The sequence below is a fragment of the Microtus oregoni genome, unplaced genomic scaffold (genome assembly GCF_018167655.1).
Source record: "Microtus oregoni isolate MIOR12 unplaced genomic scaffold, Mior012 000053F_ref0000044, whole genome shotgun sequence".
NCBI lineage: Eukaryota > Metazoa > Chordata > Mammalia > Rodentia > Cricetidae > Microtus > Microtus oregoni.
This window is the reverse complement of record NW_024543829.1, coordinates 11,277,338-11,293,943: the sequence shown is the minus strand read 5'-3', so window position 1 is coordinate 11,293,943 and position 16,606 is coordinate 11,277,338. Positions and strand designations below refer to the sequence as shown.

The 16,606-nt window shown below is 36.5% G+C and overlaps 1 protein-coding gene across 3 annotated transcripts in view; it reads left to right on the top strand.

Annotated features, from left to right (window-relative positions):
• Vps13b (vacuolar protein sorting 13 homolog B) overlaps positions 1-16,606 on the top strand; it is a 470,084-nt gene that overhangs the window by 172,035 nt on the left and 281,443 nt on the right. For all 3 annotated transcript variants that reach the window (XM_041637454.1, XM_041637453.1, XM_041637452.1), the window contains exons 22-23: positions 3,606-3,733; positions 15,592-15,826. In XM_041637454.1, coding sequence (XP_041493388.1) covers positions 3,606-3,733; positions 15,592-15,826 — 363 coding nt within the window. The remainder of the gene's footprint in view (positions 1-3,605; positions 3,734-15,591; positions 15,827-16,606) is intronic.

Genomic DNA, 16,606 nt, shown 5'->3' with positions numbered 1-16,606 from the left:
GGGCTGCCGCTTTAGGACAGTTATGTTAGGTTTTCCTTTAGATAATGAGCTGCTGTTAAGGCCTGATGTTGTCTTTGCTGTAAATGCATCACTGGACAACTTTTTCTCATTAGCATGAATGAGGAATATAAATGTGCATATCTCTTCTTGATTACTGAAACGCTCACTGAGAAGGAGGTGGAGGAGTGCTCCCGTGCCAGGCTGGTGCCAGCCTGCCTGCCCCGTGTCTACATAAGGCCCTGCCCCTGATATCCAACTGTGCACTAATAAGAGAACATAAGCTATAAGTAGGTTCCTTACACAAAGGGATATTATTTTTTAAAATAATGTCAAAATATGCCAATAGGGAGATTTCCATAAAGATGTATATTAATTTTTCTTAAAAATATTAGCTGATTATGGGTTCACAACAGTATTTTCTGCACAGGTGGTTCTCATACTAAGTGCTTTATAAAACTAAATAAAAGAAACACATATGTTCTTTTAGTTAAATTAATGCTGTTGTGATATCCGGCCTCTTCTGAGTGGAGGTCATAACCATGTAATTGAGTAGTTAGAGGTGCATCTTTAGAGGAAAACCTGCTAGAGGCTTGAATTTTATTCTTGTTGGAAATCATCTCACATCTGACTGATCTCGATGACACCTCCCACTTTGTGGACTTGAGTTGATAAGTTACATGACCTAGACAGAAAAACTTACTGTTGAGAGTGTTTTCTATGAGAACTGAGTTGTATCAGCTGATTAAATGCTTTTTGAGTCTCTGAGATAATAGATTAACGTTGGGTTCATGAGAATCTCTAACATCAAGATTAAACCATTTGAAATTACATGTTATTATTTTCTCCATTGGTTTTTACATAATGAAGACACTGGCCATTTTATAACTGAAATCATTTTGCAAACCTCCAGAATAACTGACTAATTGATAACAGATTTCCAGATCAGTGGAGCACGATAAAGGAAGGTTTTGATATGATAATGGACTGAAATTTTGTGGCAAAAATATTGCCTCATAGTTTTGTGACCTAAGCATTCTTTTTGGTATTTCTGTAAGTGAATGGATGCATGTGATTCTGTACTTTATCTGTGTGTGTGTCATCCTCATGAACGATGCATGTGTTTCTGTACTTCATTTGTGTGTGTGTCATCCTCATGAACGATGCATGTGATTCTGTACTTTATCTGTGTGTGTGTCATCCTCATGAACGATGCATGTGTTTCTGTACTTCATTTGTGTGTGTGTCATCCTCATGAACGATGCATGTGTTTCTGTACTTCATATGTGTGTGTCATTCCCTCATGAATGATGCAAGTGTTTCTGTACTTCGTATGTGTGTGTCATTCCCTCATGAATGATGCAAGTGTTTCTGTACTTCATATGTGTGTGTCATTCCCTCATGAACGATGCATGTGTTTCTGTACTTCATATGTGTGTGTCATTCCCTCATGAATGATGCATGTGTTTCTGTATGAACAGTATTTTGATAGGGAATATAAACATTATTAGCTTTCTTTAGTGGGTCAGAAGCTGACACTTAGCATGACTAAAGTGCTTTTCTTGTCATCGGGTGCATGCTCAGCTGAAGCACTACGTTAAATTGGTTCTCAGTACAGTACTTTTTCACAGCAATAAATAATAAATATTTTAGTAAATAGTGATATTGCCTCCCTAAAATGATTATCTATTTTATTTTTGAACAAATAAAATTTATGTCATGGAATTACTTTATTCATTGCTGAAAGAGAAAATGTTTCAGAGTACACTGTGATAAATATTACTTTAATAATCTCTAGTAAGAAAAAGTAAATCATTTTAAGAATATTTGTAGTATGATAGAAATTTGATAAATCCTCTTTGCATTTGATTAAATACAATATCATAGTGCATATTTGAATGACAGGAAGTGAACATACAACTTGAAAGAATAGACCTTTGAGGGCTTTGTGTGTAGAATCTACTATTTCTGTTGCTACCACTGTCTAGTGACTTGGGATAAGTTATTTACCCTCCTTGTGATTGGTTGCTTTATTTAGCAATCTTGTTGCATCTGGATAATAGTGCGTTTCTTCTGGGCTGTTGTGAGTTCAATGGTTGATTATTTGTATGTGTAGTCAGTAGGTAGGTGTTGTAGAGGTTTCAGTAATGGTTATTGTTCGATATTAGCAGAGGGTTATACAGAATATCCTGTCCGTAGAGACATGCTGAATTGTAGAATTTGTTACCTTGCTGATAAAGCAGAAGACATAAAAGTGAGCTGTTCAGTTTTAGAAAATATGGTAGATTGAAAAATAGCATATTAAAAATAGTGTACATTTTTATTTCTAATATCCACATCGTTTTTAATGATAAATGTAATTATGTTTTTCTTACTTGCACAACACTTCTAGGCTACAGTCTGCTTTTAAGACTTTTATCACTTGAGGATTTCATACGTGGGTCCTGTATCTACATTACTTCCCCACACTTCCTTCTTTGAATTCACTGTCAGAACGTGTACGTAGACACATCATCTTAGGTGGAAGTGCACTGAAGGATCCACTCCAAGTTGTAATAGTTGTTACATAAACCTCTGTGGAAATCTTTTGTATTCAGATTTCATAAAAGATTTTTATTAAATTGGTAGAAATTTAAAATATGTTTAGGCAAAGAGGCCCCAATAAGTATAACGTTAATTATATGTTAATAAAATCAAGATAGGCAATTGCTACAAAGGAAGTTACATCCAAATGCACACAGTTAGAGCTACAATATTCACTTTTGACGTTCTTCTGACTGGCCCTCAAAGGTGCTTATGACTTGGCTTGTTTTTTAGTTTCCCCTTGCTTTTCTTTATTTGATAAGTTCTCACTAAAATTTATACACAGTTTTAAAATATGTTTGGGTTATATCACAAAATTTTGGTGTTTTTCCATTTTGGAAGATATTAAAATATGTTTTTGTCAATGCTTTGAACTGTGCCTCATCTTTACCTGGTTGAATTATAATTTTTCTTGAAGGTAGTAATTCGGTATTTTCTGTATTTCTATCACCTTTTCGTGCTTTTATTCTTCTTTCTTCCCCTCTTCCATTTTTTGCTTATAAATTTACTTTTTGTGGTTACATGTCCAGTTTAAGTTTAATATGAATCTATTAAGATAAATGTACATAATTTGCATGTAGCTTAAAGTAATCCTTTAGTTCTGCTGAACAAAATTTTTATTGATAGTGGAATATCAATTTTATTGTTTATTATGACAAATTTTTGTATATTTTAATTTTGTCACTATCCAATTTTTTAAATTGAGAAATTCTATTAGTAAGACATCGTCATCTGAAAGTTTCATTTATGGGAAGACCCATTTTCCATCACTTTATGATGATGAGTTAGTGCTCTGTCGCGTTTTATTGGCTTACTACTTTTGTGCTGAGAAATTAATGAAGCCACAGCTTAATTCCTGTTGATAAAGGGGTGCCTCTCTGTGTCACCTCCTCCAGCTGTCAGTGGCCCCAGGGGATGGAGTCTTGTGGCACCTGTGGTCTCAGGTGGTTGTGGTGATTTTAAGCAGGGAAGGAAACTGTCTTCAGTGACTGTGTTTGCTGACATCCAGCTGCTTTCACACCTAGAGTCCCGAGCACTGTCGGTTCCAGTAAAGACCATGCTACACATTCATGAAGGTCGTAGAAGTCCTGAAGAAAGAATGAAAGAATTTATTGGAATATTATGGAATGCAGTGAAGAGCCTCACACTACAGGTAAATTTAAGTATTAGAATTACTATGGCTTTACATCTCACAATCTTTTGTAATTTTAGCATATTTAATAGTGATATAATTTTTCTGTCAACATTCCCGTGGTCTGTCCTGTCTCTTGTACACTGGTGTACTGTTTATTACAGACAGCATTTCCGGAGTTTGTCTTGTGGTTCTTATACTCTATATCATGTTTATGGTACAGTTTGTTTTTTGCAATCAAAATTATGTTAAAAAATACATGTTATAAGAATGTGTGTATTTTGAAATGTTTCTTTAAATTTAAAACAACTCATTTATTCTAAATATAATTTTTGAAATATTATTCAATAGATTTCAAAACTGATGTTGTGGATCAGCCTTCTCTCAGAATTAGAAAAATCTGAGTAGTATCAATTAGTATATAAAATCTGTTCATCTTTTTCTTAATTACAAATTAAATGTGAAAATTATTAGCCATATCTTTATGTATATTAATTTTATCCTAATTTATTTTGACTTTTTAATGTATATAGCACAATCTATTTGTTGTTCAACCTACAGTATTTTGGAATTGGCATTTTTTCAACATATTTGGCATTATTAAATCTAGTAGAAAAAACTTACCTTTTTAATAAACATAATTTTTTATTAATTTTTTGGAAATTTCACATCATGCACTTTAATCCCCCTCATTTCTCAGTTCCTCAGTATCTACTCTTTACTCTTTCAGTATCACCCCCAAAAGAAAATTTAAAAAATCAATTAAAGTATTAATTTAAAAAAAAAACAAACAACCCACTTTCTCGTCATCTTTCCCACTTCACTGTCACCTGTTCATTTTTCTTAGTGGCTCAGAGAGCTGCTGAGTGTCGTTAGTATAACCTTTTGTCCAGACAACTTTGTTAGTAGTAGTTGATTGCAATGAGTTGTTGGTCTGGTTCAAGGCCTTCGGCTTCTGCCATGACATCAATACCATGACCTTCATTGAAACTTCTTTGGGATCTCCTGCTGTTGCCCCGATTTATGGAGATCCTGTGGCTGTGATTCCACAGGACCAGTTCCTCCACTTTCTCCAGCAGATCACAGATACCGTAAATGTTGGGCTGGGCCAACTCAGAGCCCTAGATGTGGACCTGAGTGTTAACTAAGTTGGTCACTGTGGGCCTTTGCTGGGAGCCCCCCCTCCAGGGAGGGGCAGAGTCAGCTCTCCCTGCCCATGCCATTGTGGTTGGGTGTTCTGTTCCGTTGGTGAGGGTGGGGCCAGCTCTCCCATGGCCAGCAGGGCCAGGTCTCCTATTGCAGCAACCAGCATTTGTGTTTCAGCAGGTCTGGCAATATTATATCTAGTAGGAAAGATATACTTTCCTAAACATTTTATATATGATAGAATTTGGTGATAATATCATTTTTGGATATTTACACCTTTTTACATAAAGTTACTTTCTTGTGATTCTTACAAACTTTTTGTCTGTGAAGCACATGTCTATTTTTCTTTGTTTCATATTGCTGATTTTTTTCTAGTAAAATTATTACCAGAATCCTAGAAAATGAGTTTATATAGTACACATGCACACAGAGACACACTGTGCCCTGACATGAAACGTCCTCTGTGGAGCCCCTCTCAGAGCCTTTTGAAAGTTCTGGGACTCAGAAAGGCATGTGAGTACATTAGGCTGAACTGTGGGCACTCACTGCCGTGTCCCTGATGTATTTGGAAACTAAAGCTACTTAATATTCTGTTATTGTGACAGAGCACTGGAGACAGTCAGCTCTAGGAAGAATGTGCTGCCTTATGGCCTTCGGACAGTGCTGGGCACCACCCTGCAGCAGGAAGGTGTGGCAGAGCAGAGCTGCTGACTTCCTTCAACTAGGGTCTGCCTTCTAACTGATGTAGCTATGCTCTCATCCGTGGACATCAGCACAGGTGTTTAGGGAGCATTGTGTATCCACACAATGTTATAGTGACCCAGATGAATAATAGTCAGTGATTACTAGAGGAACTAGTTGACATCATTCTGTGGTCCGTAATGCATCAGTTAACAGAAACAACCAACTAAGCTAGACCATGTCACTATGTACTAATATCAGAAGCTTTTATATCTACAAGTTACCAAACAAACAATTTGTGTTCTATATCATACCCAGAATGAATTAACAGAATTAGAAGCAAGCAAAATAAATGAACAACAACAAAATCTGTAGTTACAGAACACTAGGTAATAAGTCAAGTTAATAACCACGTGACTCAAGTTTACGTTAACTTCTTGGTTTTGTTTGTTTTTTGTTTGTTTGTTCGTTTTCCAAGAGAAGGTTTCTCTGTAGCTTTGGAGCCTATCCTAGAACTCGCGTTGTAGACCAGACGGGTAACTTGTTGACCGGATGATTTAGGGAATGACAGTCTGTCAAGGGGGTCCTCAGCATTCTAGTTTTGATGTTTGAGTAGTAATGTCATTTAAATATTGAGTGCAGCTTTTCAGGAGTAGAAGAAAGTACAGTTTGATTTATATGTGTATTCGAAATGACTGCCAGATATACTGGTACTTCAGAGTATTCCTTTCTAGAGTCAACAAACAGAGTTATTGTACAAGTGTTATTTGGAGGATCTTCCCAGAGATGCTTCAAACAAGGGGGATATGAGAGGAAGCTCACTACATTAGCCAGCAGAAGAGGAATGTCCCTGAGAGACATTCATGACATGCGTGGGAGGTGACGCTTGAAGGGCCGTGTAGTCCAGGGTGTCTTAAATCTCCAGAGTCACAGCAGAGCTTGAATGTTAGCTCAGCTTTCTATTGTTCATCTGTCTATGAAATATACCATTAATATGTAAGGTTATTTCCAATTTACCGTTCTTGTGTGAATTTTGTCTGTTGTTTGATAATGATGCAATGACCTTACTAGCTATACTTAACCTCATTTCATTGTCAATTATTCATAAATAGAGATAATGGTTCTTTGTTTATTTTACATGAAATTAGATGAAATACACTTAACATAAAATTTATCACCCTTACGCTTTGAAATGCGTATGATTATGATTCCTCATTTTGAGTAATTCTATTTGCACATGATTATTTCATTGCATAAGTTATCTGGCTCTGACCTACAGACTTTAGTTCCTGTGTTCCAGTCATGGTCTTGAGTAAAACCTATTGTATATATTTAAACGTTTCCAGATGTTAATGTATCATATAAGTTTTAGAGGTAAAATTATATGTATTCTGATTAAGTAATTAAAATCCAAGTTAAAATATTGTTTGTAAAGAAAGCATTCTCCATTTTCTAATTTTGTTTTTGTTTTTCTAAGATATTTTTATGGACCAAAATGTAAACCAGAGAACTCTGAACCACTCATCAGATAAAACTGATCATCATTACTTTAAAGCCATCAAAAAATTATTCTATTAGCAAAACTTTGAAGAAATAAATGTATTTGCTTTCAGAGTTTATGGGAAGTTGAGTTTGGAGCCAAAGTTGATATTTGTTAAGACCATGTTATTTTACTTAGGGCTGAAAAACTCAAGAAGTATAAATGCATTAACAATATTTGGTATAGCCTATTTATTTTTTCAGTGGCAAAATAGGGCTTTTATACATCCTTATAATGGTTATTTTGTAATAGTGCATGTTGACTTTGACATTTTTCTTGGTTGGGGATCTTTTAACAGATTATATTAGGCTCATTTGTTCTTTCCTGTTTTTTGGGTTTTTTTTTTAAAATCTTGAGAACCATGAGTTCCAGTATTATCAAAGATGATCTTACATTTCAGAAATTTATAATTTTATTCTGCAAACACATAATTAACAATGGCATAAAGTTTCAAAAATAGAAATGTTCTGGCCTAGAACTGAGAAAGGAAAGCATTTCATTGCTGTTGAACTCCGCTGTTCTGCTCACGTATATTGAGGTTCAGGTTGGTGTCCTACAACATTCCAGTGTTGGATTTGTTTCCGAGTCTCTGCCCCCTCAGCAGTTCTCTGCCCTTACGCGGAGAACTACTGTCAATCATACTTTCTCAAGTAAAGCGCCGTAAGCAGTTAAGCCAGTGCAATCGAATTCTCTCCTGGGGAATTTCACCCACATTGTGGCCAGTGATTAAATAATCATATTTCTTGATGTCTGGTGAACTCCCTGGCTTATCTTCAGGATCAAGCATGAGTAGATATATCTTATAGGCAGATGAATTTCACGTTAATTATGAAAGCATGTTTTATAACATCCATACTGACAGTTCTGTCTTTGCATGGTAGCTTGTTAGCAGGGAGAAATCTGCAAACTCTAGGAATCCCCCCCCCCCATCAAAATTGAATGGGAAAAGTATGGAAGGTATTCCATGTTTCCCTTTGAGGATTTATTTTGTTTTATTTTTATTTGAAACTTAAACTGCTGTATATTTAGATCCCATACCGAAGTATTTCCATGACATATTGTGCTGTTTTATGTCATTTTGACACAAGCCAGTGTCATTTACAAAGAAGGAACTTGAGTTGAGAAAATGTGCCCCCCCCTCAGGTTTGCCTTTGCACTAGTCTGTGGTACATTTTCTTGACTGATGACTGGTATAAAAAGGCCTCACTCACTGTGGGTAGGAGATATAAGACAGCAGGATGAACAAGCCATGGTGAGCAAGCCAGTGAACAGCTCTTCATGACTTCTGCATCTGCTCCTTCTCCAGGCTCTTGTCTTGAGTTCCAGACCTAAAGTCTCCTAGTGATGGACTGGGACAGGGACCTGTAAGATGAAATAAACTTTGTCCTCTCCAAGTTATCACATATCTATAGTTATCTCTATAGAGACCCCAAATAGGAAACAGGCTAATAAGAGAAGGAATGAATTTGGCTACAGTTGTATGTATTTGTTTGTTATGGCATAAATAGAAGACTGTTAATTTTGAAAGCCCATGTATATAAATAGGTAAATAGTCATATTTTAAAGTATGTGCATCATGTATATCTTTTTAAAGTCTTTGAAGGCCAGTATATTTAGCCTCACGAATCATAAACAGTGTTTATTTGTGGATTTAATTGTTTAGCAATGTTCAGTTGACATCTTTCTGTCAATGTTGTATTTCCCCTAAGGAAAATGACTTATTACAGATACCACAACTCTGTTTGAACTTGTCCTACTAATAAGTGAATTTTATTGATTATACTAATAGATTTCTTCTGTGGGGAACAAAATAGTGAACAACATAAATGAAATGTTTTTCATTTATGGCGGCAAAACTCATTTCCTTATTTCACCGTTATTTGCTGAGTCCCTAGTAAATGCCGGGCACTGTGTTATGTAGAGTGGGACGAATGAACGGCATAGTGCTGACTTCGAGTTTATGTTCTGCCCAAGGTTTTCTAATGGTCAGAAATTCTCTGAAATATTGTCAAGTAATTTTTTATGCTGCAAGAGAGTCTCACATATTAATGAAGCTCTTTACCATTGTGCTTTCTCAGTGTTTATTGTAATCTTTTCCATATCAGGACTATTTCTTTTGTTCCTGTATTATGAGTTCCAGCTCAGATCATTGTTTTATTTTCAAGCATTTTTACATATTAACAGTTTAGTTTTGCTCCTGCAATTATTCACATTTATTATGACACAGAAAGCCACACAACAGTGTTAAAAACAATATGCTGATTATACAAAGTGTCTCACATGTAAGTGCTGGAAAGAAATAGTTGATTATTTCAATATTTTTCTTTCTTTTAAGAATATTTTTGTTAATTCCTCAAGGATTTCATATAATGTGTTTTGATTATATCAGCCTTCTAGATCAGCCAGTCTTCAAATCCATACATCTTACTGCCTTCATTTTTAAACTTACTTTATTCTTCATCAAAATATAATTATATATTTTCTCCCTTTTTTCACCTCATTCTATCCCTTCCATGCCCCCCTGCCTGCTTCCTCTCAAATTCATGGCCTCTTCGTTCTTGTTACGTATCTCTCAGATCATTGGTGTTAAAGAGGGCACTGCTGAAAAATCATGAAGGAAGCAGTTTATGATACTCATTTTTTCTTAAATTTAAAATCATTTCTTAAAGAATAAAAGATATTCACATAAAGAATGTCTTTTTTATATCATTTTTAAGTAAATACAATCATTCCTAAAGTTTTCATTTCAAACGAAAGCAGTATATTATTTGGTAATAGGAAGCGGTTATCTTGTAAAGGGCACCCAGCACAGCATTAGAGACATTTGATGGGCATTGACTCCTTAAGGTTTTCAGGTTAATGTCTAAATACTTTTCTTTAAGTGACTTGCCATCACATTTGTACAGCACATAAATCACAAAAATTCTGTTTTTTCTTTTTCATTGAAAATAGATTCTTTCCTCATAAAATATATCTCAATTGCAGTTTTCTCTTCTCTACTCCTCCCAGTTCTTCTCTACCCCACCTTGCCTCTTCTCTGCATCCAGTCCTTTCCTGTGCTTAGAAAAGAACAAGCTTCTCAATTTGAAGTCTCACGTATAGAGCTGGAAAACTGTTGTAGTACGGAGCGGCTGGCTGTGTCCCGCCACCCGGCTAGTTTTATCCGAAATAATTACACGGAAACTGTATTCTTTTAAACACTGCCTGACCCATTAGTTTCAGTTTCTTATTGGCTAGCTTTTACATATTGATCTAACCCATTTCTATTAATCTGTGTAGCCCACGAGCTGGCTTACCAGGAATGATCTTAACCTGCATCTGTCTGGAGTGGGAGAATCATGGCGACTCCCTGACTCAGCTTCTTTCTCCCAGCATTCCGTTCTGTTTACTCCGCCTACCTAAGGGTTGGCCTATCAAATGGGTCTAGGCAGTTTCTTTATTAATAAGAAATCACTCCCACATCATTTCCCCTTTTTCTGTTTAAACAAAAAAGAAAGGCTTTAACTTTAACATAGTAAAATTACATATAGCAAAACAGTTATCAAGCAAGAATTACAGTTATAATATTTATATCTATTTTATCTTTTATCATAACTAAGGAAAACTATAACTATCTATTCATTCTTCAACTCCATCAAAGACTCCAGAAGGATATAATACCACCTAAGTAAACAAGGAATAAGAAAACTCTAGAAATGACAGAGACATCTTGCTGCCTGGACAGTCACCCAAAGTTCTTTTGTATGGTTGGGGCATCCATCTTCAGCCTTCAGGCCCATAGTATCCAGCAGACATTTCCATGAAGCAGGAAATTTCAAAGACAGTTCAGTCACTATCTGCTGTGTCCTGCAGAATGTCTCGCAGACTCTTTCATGAGTCATGAACCCCAAAAGACTGTCTCACCTTTAGGCAAGTTCAGTAGTCCTCTCTCTGTGGGTTCTCTTTGTCCAGTTTATGCAACAGTCCAGTCAAGAACAGTTTCTTGCCCAAATGGCTATCAAACTCCATAAGGATCCTCTTCGATGCCCATCTTCCTCTCGAAGTAGATTGGTGACACCAGGAGCAGATATGTCTCATTGTCATGAAAAGTCCTAAGTTATTAAAACATTAAATGCCATATTCTGTAGCCTTTGAGAGATATGAAGAATGCCTATCTGAAATATATCTCTATATATCTAGAAAATCTAAGTAACATGACTACAAACTTTACTATCATCGATGATTATCCATTAGCAACCTATATTTCCTATTATACATTACATTTTAAAAGAACTACACAATCACAATACCTTAATCAATATCAGAAATACATATACATATAACAAAATTGACCTTAAAATCCACACCAATTCAAATTATTCATACCTATATCATTTCCCCCTTTAAATGTAAAAGAACATTTATAAACAATATTTTGGGAACATGGGCACAGTTTTTTCTCTCCAAACTGCTTCCTGCTGAATGGGGGCGTCGTTAATGAGGTCTTTCATGGTATAAACTGTGTGCTAGTTTCATCTCAGTTGGCAGTTGAGCGAAGCAATTTTCTGAAGATGTTCACAACAACCTTTCAGGAGGGCGTGGTCTATCATACCAAATTGTAATAGAAGAAATCCACAGGGTTTGGTCCTCTGTGAAAACAAAAGAAGACCCTCTCCAAAGCATCATATTCTTAAACCCAAATTTTGAAATCGTAATACCCTTATATCCATTCTGGTTTAGCTTAGCAGCCCATGTAATGAAATGTCTCTCTGTACTTAGCTCCTTTACAGTCAAAAATTTTAAAGAAAGCACAATGTACATAATCCAGACTCTCTGTGAATTTTCCATTTTTACGTGGCTTATTTTTCTTTATTTATTTTAATCTCTTAACTATCTGTACTCTGTCTCTTTAAAGACTTTACCCTTTTTTTTTTAAGACATTTGCTTTATTCTCTATATTCTTATTCTTCTCTCTCTCAAGCCTATGTACATTCATCCAACGCTGTGATCCACTGAGGTCTGTTATGTCTGAATCTGTTTTATTGTGAATCTGTAATATTTTTACTATCCAGGAGCATTTCTTAAAATGTTAAGCACTTCTTAAAAACTTAAGTTGCATCATGTACAGGTAATATGGTACCACCTGTGTCCTGCCCAGTCTAAACCTTAACTGTGCTGTTATTATGGTAATTACGGTAGTCTCTGCCTGAGACCAGCACAGTTCAGCATGGCAGAGCTGAGCCAAGCCGCTCCTGCCTCAGAGCCATTTGGTGCCCCTGAGCCACACACAGTTCCAGGCACACAGCAGTCCACATTGCCATTAAGCAAGCCGTAGAGCTTTACTCCAAATGCTCCATTTAAAAGCTCTGTCTCCCATAGGAGCCAGACAGAGATCGCAATGGCGGCACAGCCCAGAAAGCCGGCATTTTAAAACAGCCAGTTTTTTCCTGCTGCTGAGTCAGGACAATTTCTTTGCGGCATGCAACCCATAAACAGCAAAAAGCTGTCTTAAATTGTCTTTCTCTCCTTTTTAAGCCCTCTCGGGTTTTACGTGGAGTTCATTAGCACGTTGGGAGCCACTCTGTTGAAATACGGAGCGGCTGGCTGTGTCCCGCCACCCGGCTAGTTTTATCCGAAATAATTACACGGAAACTGTATTCTTTTAAACACTGCCTGACCCATTAGTTTCAGTTTCTTATTGGCTAGCTTTTACATATTGATCTAACCCATTTCTATTAATCTGTGTAGCCCACGAGCTGGCTTACCAGGAATGATCTTAACCTGCATCTGTCTGGAGTGGGAGAATCATGGCGACTCCCTGACTCAGCTTCTTTCTCCCAGCATTCCGTTCTGTTTACTCCGCCTACCTAAGGGTTGGCCTATCAAATGGGTCTAGGCAGTTTCTTTATTAATAAGAAATCACTCCCACATCAGAAAACGACATAGCATAGATCTGTTTTAATAACACATAATCTTGAAATTTAAGGAAAAGAATACATGCAGTAATTTCATTCGTTAAAATATGAATACCAAACTTCTTTTCTTTAGGTGTACCGTTTGTATCTGATCCCTAACGACATAGTCCCTGACCTAGTAGGAATTAAATGGAGGTGGTTCTACTTCAAGAATTTGTAATAATCCCCCTACTTTCACCCATGAATGTGTTCAATGTTGGCAGAAGAACATGTTGCTACCAAAACTGAAACAGGATCCTTGAAACAGAAAGGCTGTTGCCATGGAAAGATGAAGTCACACAGCGCAGCTGCAGTGCAGTAATGACCAGGATATTTTTTTAAAGATCGTTTGTGTTTGGTGTGGTGCAGAGGGTCCCAACCAGGTGGTTTCCATGAACAAAATCTGACCCCCGGACTCAGGATGTCTTACTGGCAGATTACTTCATTTTCTTTCCCTTGGATTGTCAGGTCCTTACATTAATGCAAAATTTACAGCCGCACATTTATGCCCAGTAATATAAATCACTCAGAATTTTACATTAAACCACAGTTTAGACACATGGTTTAACAGTTATTCTAAAAATGTAAAAAGATTCATGTGATAGCCTCAGTGTATAGAACACATGTCACTTCACAATAATTTTGAGTGCTTTACATTATGTGTGTGTAGATTCTAATCGCCAACGGAACCCTCCGCCTACTTTAGAAAGCTCATCTTGTAGACTTTTGTCTTGCTCCTGCATGGCTTTACTCTTGATTCTGTATACATTGTTACTGTTTCCATGGGGGGGGGGGATTTACTCTTGATTCTGTATACATTGTTACTGTTTCCATGGGGGGGGGAATAGTTGACATTGAAGTTAGTAGAGCGGCATGTTTATGATTTTGGAATTTAGAGTGCAATTAAAATTGCATTTCTAGTTCTGACTTTGTGTATGTGGTCACATGTTTTAATATTAGTAAACAATTGGCCTCACATCATTGAGAGCATTTTCAACATAACATCAGTATCTATATGAATTGTTAATCTTGATTCAGATTTTGTTCTTTTAACCTGAATTAGGAAAGAATGCTCACTTAGGTTATGCCATTGTAGATTATACAATTAAACATCACTAATACATTGTGTTAATTATTTAAAACATCCTAATGTTACATATAAGACAAATTAGACTTATTTCTCAATGGAGTACTTTGTGATCTTGAGCTGACCAACTGTGATACACTTGTGTGCTTAAATTGTCTGAGCTTCAAGATAAGGTTCTAAAACTAATAGAGACAGGTTGGTATGTCACAGGCATTTGTTTTCACAGAAGGTTATATGCCGTTTTTCTTCATTGCATTTAGTAGTTTTACATCCCCAGATGTGTGAAGCCAGCATAGACAGTGTTGTTTATATGTAGGTTAATGGATTGCTTATTTTATCAAGGAAATCTAATGGAATTCCATTTTCTCACTAGAAGTGCCTCACCTTGAAAGAAGGGATATTACTATAGACATTGTTATCTGTTTGTGAATATAGTGCCCTTGGTGGTCTAATTACCTGAAGTACCCAAGACTGAAAAAACAGTACAGTTCTCATCACACCTTCAAATACATCTTTGTTGTGCAGTTACCTAGGAAACTAACAAGTTGTAGTTTATATTTACTTAACAAAACAGCTCAAGTATGCTAGAAATGAGGCAATATTGTAACCAGATATAAAATATTATTTTATAATAATCAGCTAAGACCAACAGAACTTAATATTCACTGGTTCTGAATTAAGAAACACAGATATTAGTGAGTTTTACATGTGGACTTACTTGGTCTTGATGCTCTATAGGTCTCGTGAGTTAAGTAACGATTCTAAATTTTTAAGGGGAATTAAGCATTTTATGTAAAATTACAATTTACATAATAACTTGTAGACTCAAATGACAAAAAACACTTTGATTTCTAAGATTATTTTATCACGTGTAATACATATTGGCACACACACGCACATATATTGCCTCTTTGGGTGTATGCACAGTTTGTTACAAAGACACCTTCTTCCAGGGTTGTTTATAGCAGTTTGTTACAAAGACACCTTCTTCCAGGGGTTGTTTATAGCAGTTTGTCACAAAGACACCTTCTTCCAGGGGTTGTTTATAGCAAGGAACTGAGTGTATTAAGTATGTGTTCACCTATTTTAGTCTGTAATTTTAAAATATAGGACCCTGAGTGGGCATAAGAACAGCATTATTTAAAAAACAGTTTGCAGCTTCATCTGGCTGCTGCTAACCCAAGCTTATGAACTGGAGAAGCGGGGATATCTTTCTCCATTTCCCAGCACTCTTTCTAACTTGAGCATTATTCTTGGAAACAAATGGTGAAGGGCAACTGCATTTTTAACTCATGTCACTCGATGCTTTGATCAAGTTTATAGCTTGAAACAATACTTTTTAAATTGTCATTTGTGTTTAAGTAAAATAACTCATGAAGACACATGCAGGGCATGTTTCCATTTGGACTTCATTACTTATTGTGAAGATAGCTGTAGTTCCAGTGTATGTTTGATCTGACCCAAGTATTTCAATTCTGCTTTTCTTTTCTAGCTTGATGTACAGTCTTGCTGTGTGTTCATTCCAAATGACAGCCTGCCTTCCCCAAGTACAATTGTATCTGGTGACATCCCTGGGACAGTAAGAAGTTGGTACCATGGACAAACCAGCACACCAGGAACACTTGTCCTCTGTTTGCCGCAAATAAAGATCATCAGTGCTGGTCATAAGTGCATGGAGCCCCTGCAGGAGATCCCTTTTGTCATACCACGACCCATCCTTGAAGAGGGTACATTTACACGTTTTTTTCATACTGTTGTTTTTATGCTGGCATGGATAGACTTCCTCCCTCCCCGTTTATTTTATCCATTTGAGTGTTTTGGCTGTACGTATGTCAGTGCACACCTAAGTGCAACTCAAGAGACATCAGCAGAGTGCTTGTATTTGGTGGGCATGGAGCTACAGACAGTTGTGAGCTGCCATGTGGGTGCTCTGGTGTTAACCGTGTAGCCATCTCTCCTGCCCTGTTTTGTTTCTAATATATTAGTATACATCCACTCTATCTGAATATTTATTATAATTGTACTGTGTCGTGGTATTTTTGTGCTTTCATACTTCTACATCATCATTTATAGGTAAATGTACATTATCTATACAATATAATATGATTATAAAACTCAAACAGGGAATATTAGAATGAACATTGGTTTGAGCTTATTTTGAAAGCTTTGCTGTACTGTGATTATATTCCTTCCCCTTCCCTACCCCTCCCCGATTATCACTGCCTCTCTACTCACCAACCTTCCTTCCCCTTCCCTACCCCTTCCTGATTATCACTGCCTCTTTTCCACCAACCTTCCTTCCCCTTCTCTACCTCTCCCCGATTATCACTGCCTCTCTACCCACCAACCTTCATGTCCTTTTTCTCAAAAAAAAAAAAAAATCCAAAATACCATGAGCCAGGACAACAGCAAAAAGAAAAAACTCACAAAAAGAAAGTCAATAGTACAAAATAATACCAAAAGAAAGGGAACATGTAACACACAGGGAGCCTGTTTTCTCTTAGCCT